The sequence below is a fragment of the Priapulus caudatus genome, unplaced genomic scaffold (assembly GCF_000485595.1).
Source record: "Priapulus caudatus unplaced genomic scaffold, Priapulus_caudatus-5.0.1 Scaffold1848, whole genome shotgun sequence".
NCBI classification, from domain to species: Eukaryota; Metazoa; Priapulida; class Priapulimorpha; order Priapulimorphida; family Priapulidae; genus Priapulus; species Priapulus caudatus.
In genome coordinates this window covers 38,884-45,334 of record NW_014578909.1, presented here as the reverse complement: position 1 = coordinate 45,334, position 6,451 = coordinate 38,884, and the positions used below count along the sequence as shown (strand labels likewise).

General features: G+C 41.4%; 1 protein-coding gene across 1 annotated transcript in view; it reads right to left on the bottom strand.

The window, feature by feature from the left end:
* LOC106817746 (transcription initiation factor TFIID subunit 5-like) overlaps positions 1 to 6,451 on the bottom strand; it is a 10,608-nt gene that overhangs the window by 1,547 nt on the left and 2,610 nt on the right. Inside the window, exons 4-9 of the mRNA XM_014822440.1 lie at positions 6,142 to 6,346; positions 4,867 to 5,030; positions 4,232 to 4,368; positions 3,780 to 3,926; positions 1,881 to 2,067; positions 1,275 to 1,545 (exon numbers count right to left, since the gene is read on the bottom strand). Coding sequence (XP_014677926.1) covers positions 1,275 to 1,545; positions 1,881 to 2,067; positions 3,780 to 3,926; positions 4,232 to 4,368; positions 4,867 to 5,030; positions 6,142 to 6,346 — 1,111 coding nt within the window. The remainder of the gene's footprint in view (positions 1 to 1,274; positions 1,546 to 1,880; positions 2,068 to 3,779; positions 3,927 to 4,231; positions 4,369 to 4,866; positions 5,031 to 6,141; positions 6,347 to 6,451) is intronic.

The window sequence follows — 6,451 nt, the reverse complement described above, 5'->3', positions numbered from 1 at the left end:
TGTACAACCACCTACATATACACACCTGTACACCCACATACATATACACACCTGTACACCCACATACATACATACCTGTACACCCACCTTACCTACATATACACACCTGTACACCCACCTACATATACACACCTGTACACCCACATACATATACACACCTGTACACCCACATACATACACACCCGTACACCCACATACATACACACACCTGTACAACCACCTACATATACACACCTGTACACCCACATACATATACACACCTGTACAACCACCTACATACACACCTGTACAACTACCTACATATACACACCTGTACACCCACCTACATATACACACCTGTACACCCACATACATACACACCTGTACACCCACGTACATACACACACCTGTACAACCACCTACATACACACCTGTACACCCACCTGTACAACCACCTACATATACACACCTGTACACCCACATACATATACACACCTGTACACCCACATACATATACACACCTGTACACCCACATACATATACACACCTATACACCCACATACATATACACACCTATACACCCACATACATACACACACCTATACACCCACATACATATACACACCTATACACCCACATACATATACACACCTATACACCCACATACATATACACACCTATACACCCACATACATATACACACCTATACACCCACATACATATACACACCTATACACCCACATACATATACACACCTATACACCCACATACATACACACACCTGTACACCCACATACATATACACACCTGTACACCCACACCTATACAACCACCTACATACACACACCTGTAAAACCACATACATATACACACCTGTACAACCACATACATATACACACCTGTACAACCACCTACATACACACCAATACAACCATCTACATACACAACAATACAACCACCTACATACACACCAATACAACCATCTACATACACAACAATACAACCACCTACATACACACCAATACAACCATCTACATACACAACAATACAACAACCTACATACACACCAATACAACCATCTACATACACCACAATACAACAACCTACATACACAACAATACAACCACCTACATACACACCAATACAACCACCTACATACACACACCTGTACACCCACCTACGTACACACACCTGTACACCCACCTACATACACACACCTGTACAACCACATACATATACACACCTGTACACCCACCTACATACACACACCTGTACAACCACCTACGCACACACACCTGTACTGCTGCCTTGTGTCCCGTCATGTAGCGCACACAGTTACCGGTGAGTACGTCCCACAGCCGCACGGTGCGATCGCTCGAGCCCGTCGCTACGTAGTTCGAGTTCGGGTGGAACTGGACGCAGTCGACATCCGACAGATGACCGGCGAAGATGCGCACGGGCTGGTGTTGGTCAGTCGCCCAGACTCGCGCCGCCTTGTCGCGGCCCCCAGATGCAAAGTAGTAGCCGTGTGGACTAAACTTGACGTCCCACACCGGGTGCGTGTGCCTGGGGGTGAACGATGACGAATATACGGGTCAACAACAGATAACACAGACCGATGAGAGTGCCGTGAGCAGAGCATTAATCCCTGAACTATCTCCCTCAACCCTAGCTCTAATCCTAACTAAACTCATTTCCAACTTAACCCAAAGTTAACCACCGTGACTAGTGACAATTATCCCTTATCAGTGCAAATCATCGAGCTTTTCAAGTAACTCTTAAAACTACCATTAACTTTCGCCCCAAACGATTCTCCCGTCGCCTCCACTCACCCAGTCCGGACCCACCCCTCCCACACAAGCTGCGGTCCCCGTGGAACACCTGGCACACGCTGCACTCACCCCTTGTAGCAGACGAGACAGGTGTAGGTGAGCAGGCTCCACATCCGTATCATCGTATCCTCAGAGCAGGAGATCAGGTACTTGCGATCGTGGCTGAATCGTGTCGCGTACACTGGCCCGCTGTGACCGTACAGCACCTTCACATCAGCCGACGTACGGTCGTCCATCATACGCTCCAACACGTCATCTGTGCAAGCAGAGGCACCACAAGTGGGAAAGGTTAGTTGCAATCCACTGATCCACACCCCATTTTATGTCTGATTCAGTGCCAAAGTGGTTTTGAGTAATATATGAATTTTACGATTCCATCTTGTCATTTTTAAAGTTGAAATCATCGTATTTCAACCGTTACGTGTTACAAATGTATCAGATTTGTGTGAAATTAGTATGTGCAAGGATTATTAAATGAAAGTGTGAATGACACTATAGCTCACCTTGGGTGTGATAGAAGATGGAGATGATATTTAAAATTTGGTAAGTGTTTCATTTATGACGGACCAAAATGTGATCAAATGTCCTTATTCCCTGTTTTATACTAATAGAAATTTTACTGTTTTGTTTTAGGGTTAGTTTTAATGCGAAAATAAATGTTTCAGATCTGAATGTCTGAAATCTGGGCGAGAGATGGTGCTATGTCTAAAGTTTTCGATTATAGCGCAAATAAAAGTAATAAAATATTCCAGTCTAATTACTGTAACGAAGAATCTAAAACACAATATTACACATAGGTATGATTAGGTAGGTAGGCAGGTAGGTAGGTAGGTAAATTTAACAAAATCGAATAAATCTAGAGGGCCTTTTCCATTTTTGCCAAAAAGTAAGCGTGGCTCGAAAGGAGGTCGACTGGCATGCTCTAAAATAGGACGTTCAAATCTCTCCCATAGGAGTAACAACTGTATGCAATTTGAAACATGTGGATCAAACTGTTCTTGAGTTATCGTTGACCATAGGCACTGGGCAGACACTGAAATGCATAGTGAAATTGCCAAAATCTACCTAATTTGCATAATTTAACAAATATATCAAAACCTGTGTGATATGTTTTGGGGCCAGTCCTTATTCATTCACATACCAAAAATGAACAAAATCCGTTGAACCTGAACTGACTTAAGGCCATTTCCATTTTTGTCAAAAAGTGGGCGTGGCTCGAGAGTAGGTTGACTGGTGTGCTCCAAAATAGGACGTTCAACTGTCTCCCATAGGAGTAACAACTGTATGCAAGTTGAAACATGTGGGTCAAATGGTTCTTGAGTTATCTTTGACTGTAGGCAGACACTGAAATGCATAGTGAAATTGCCAAAATCTACCTAATTCGCATAATTTAAAAAAAATCTCAAAACCTGTGTGATATGTTTTGGGGCCAGTCCTTATTCATTCACATACAAAAAAGGAGCAAAATCCGATGAACCTGAACTGACTTATGGCCATTTCCATTTTTGCCAAAAAGTGGGCGTGGCTCAAAAGTCGGTCAACTGGCGTGCCCCAAAATAGGACGTTCACACCTCTCCCATAGGAGTAACAACTGCATGTAATTTGAAACATGTGGGTCAAACGGTTCTCAAGTTATCGTTGACCATAGCCAAATGTTGACGGACGGACGGACGGACGGACGGACATACGACGGACGACGCCCCATGGCAATAGCTCATCTTAATGATGCCAAGGTGAGCTAAAAAATCACCAAACCTAACCCTAACATAAATTCGTGACAAAGAGCAATAGATGCTGTCACATACCTTAGTGACTACAATTGCATGGTTGGCTACAACTTTCACAATGAAATATTCAAGCACCATGACAATGCCACCAACCAAAGATTAGCTCGGAATTTTACGGATGTTGTTTTTTAAGAGCAAACAAAGCTCCATAAATCTGTGAAAAAAAGTTTGAATCACTGACCTGCCTCAGTATCGATGATGGATAGCTCGCTGGGTGGTTTCATACAGCGTAGCTTACTCAACGTCAACGTCCACACTCGTATCACACCATCAGCAAAGCCAGCCGCCATCATGCTCGAGTCCTCGGCTATCTCAGCACTGGAAACACCTACAGAAAGAAAACGCTAAAACTGAAACGGTCATTTTTTTCCGAATGAGGGTGTGGGTGGCCGTTATGTCTGCCGGCTTCATAAGACATGCTCCGCATCATTAGCAGGGTCTAGATGTAGCAGAGAACGTCACATGGGGTGTGTCCCGGCGCCAGATGTAGAGTTGAAGTGTTTGTGTAATGGAGAGACCAGTAGTCAGTAGCAGGTGAAACAGACGCAGAGCAGCTCTCTACTTGAAACGAAATTGACAACTGTGGAAGGATGGTACATCATAATACTATAATGCTTTGTGGAAATCATATACCTTGGTATGTATTGGCGAATGTATAGAAGCAGATGGAAGGGAGATTCTCTTCTCCCAGTTTCACTCTTTTCGCAGCCTCCCGTAGCGCATGAATCTTGTCCAACTTGTCTGCATCGGTTAATTCTGGCAGTGGTATTCTGGTAATCCCATACAAGATGCATAAGGTAAGGCTATCACCATACGACACTTTTTATGGTTAAATTGCTGCATTATACTTCCTATTTTACTATACTGTTCGATGTGAACATACACTCGTGACTCATGCATAGCCCATAGCAAGCAATTAATGTCAGGAACATTATTTCAAATCGTCCAGGTTTTTTGGATTTTTAACTAGTTGAGAAACAATTTTATCAGGTAAGAATTTGACGATACATTTAGTCCCGTTAGTTCTTACATTTAATGTAAAAAAATGGCAACAAAAATTTTACAAATTTTACCATAGAAGATTCGTGACGTAGTCAATTTAACGTGAGAACTTTCTCGGTATTGTATTCTTTTGTATCGTGCACACGTTTTGACAGGTGCAGGGATTCTCTGCAAGTTACAGCAATAGTTGCTCACAGACAATGTCAACAGGCATGTGACAAACATAAAATAAGGACCCTTAGAGAATAGCGTGCCAAGATACGTGCCTGGTGGCAGATGGAGCGTTCGGATCATTCTTCGCCTTCCTGGAGAAGAGCTCCTTCTTTGGCTTCTTCTTTTTTGGCTTGTCCTCGCCATCTGCGGCTTCCTCCTCCTCCTCTAGCTGCACACTGAGGTCAGGTTCCTTCAGAAGACCGAAGAACACCTTCACCTGCACATGCAAGGGGAGTGTATTACTTACACGAAGTTAGGACATGGCTAGAGCCTCGATCGTGAAGTTATGACAACTGCAAAGCAATGCAGTTAAACATTCTAGTCAGTGCCTTTCCGTCGCTTGTGGAAATTTGCAACTAGGTTATTAGTGGGGTCTATTTGAAGCATGCTGAATATTACTACAAAGTGCTAAAGAAAATTTTTTACATTTTAGTCAAATTATTAATACGATTTAATATTTTTTTTCAAATAAAACAGAAACAGAATAAATGAAATGAAGTATTTTACGGTTAGCATCCCCGACTTCTTTAATAAGTTTTTCGTTCAAGGTGTATAGAAGGAGTTTATACCTACCTATTGAAATTTCTGCTTTTTCAAATAGATAAACCTCGCAACAAAAAGCCTATATAGACCTACTGTGAGCATACTTGCAGTGTGCAAACATCATGAAATGTTCTCATGGAGCCAGATAAGTGCTACAAACATTGGGATTTGCAAAATCACGTCCGATGCGGTTATGTTACACAGCTAACAGTAGCCCTACGAACGAAAATACTATATTTGTTTCCTGATTGCATAAGTAATATAGATAACGATATGATTTAAACAAATCTCAAAATTTTGTTCTGAATAAACATCGAATAATGAATTCTAACTTGTTTTCTCATAGCAAGGAACTGTTAATGAATCGAGCCGATCACTATGCTGTGTCCCGGATGTGCAAACATCACTGTGGTGCTACTTTCGTAAGAGAAGTAATTTCATTTAAATTTTGAGAAGAAATGTTATGAAAGTAGCAATACAAATGAGTTGTAGTGAATTTCTGCAACATATGCAAGCTCACAGTAGGTATATATATGCATTTAGCTGTGAGGTTTTACAACTTTAACAACTCATAAATTTACTCTTTTTCTTCTACAATTGTTCAAAATTTGATGCAGTAGGCGTTGTCTTGTTTTTCCTTTGTTTTATTTTACTACGAGAATTTTGTTGTATTTAATTAATTTGTATGTATCATATGCAGCATGCTCTGATTTTGAGTAGCATAAATAAAGCACGTGCATGTACATTGCTCTTGAGCGTATTTCACTCTACTCGTTATCACTAACCTTATTAGCATCTCTTCTTGCCTCTCCCCCCAGTGCTCCTGCCACTGCAGTGATCTGTTTCTTGTTTCTAGGAATCCCATCAAATACATCTATATAAAGGTGCTCCTGTATAAGATTTAGAAGGAAGTTTTTCTTCTTCGCCTGCAGGTGGCGCTTCAGTAATGTGTAAGAATCCCTGGACATACGTATGACATATTTGCTGGTCCTGAAAAATAAAACTATTAGGTAAACTAACAATATCAAGATGAGAATTACACAAAATTTCAAATTGTTATTATAATTCACAAACTAGAGTAATCTATTATTAGCG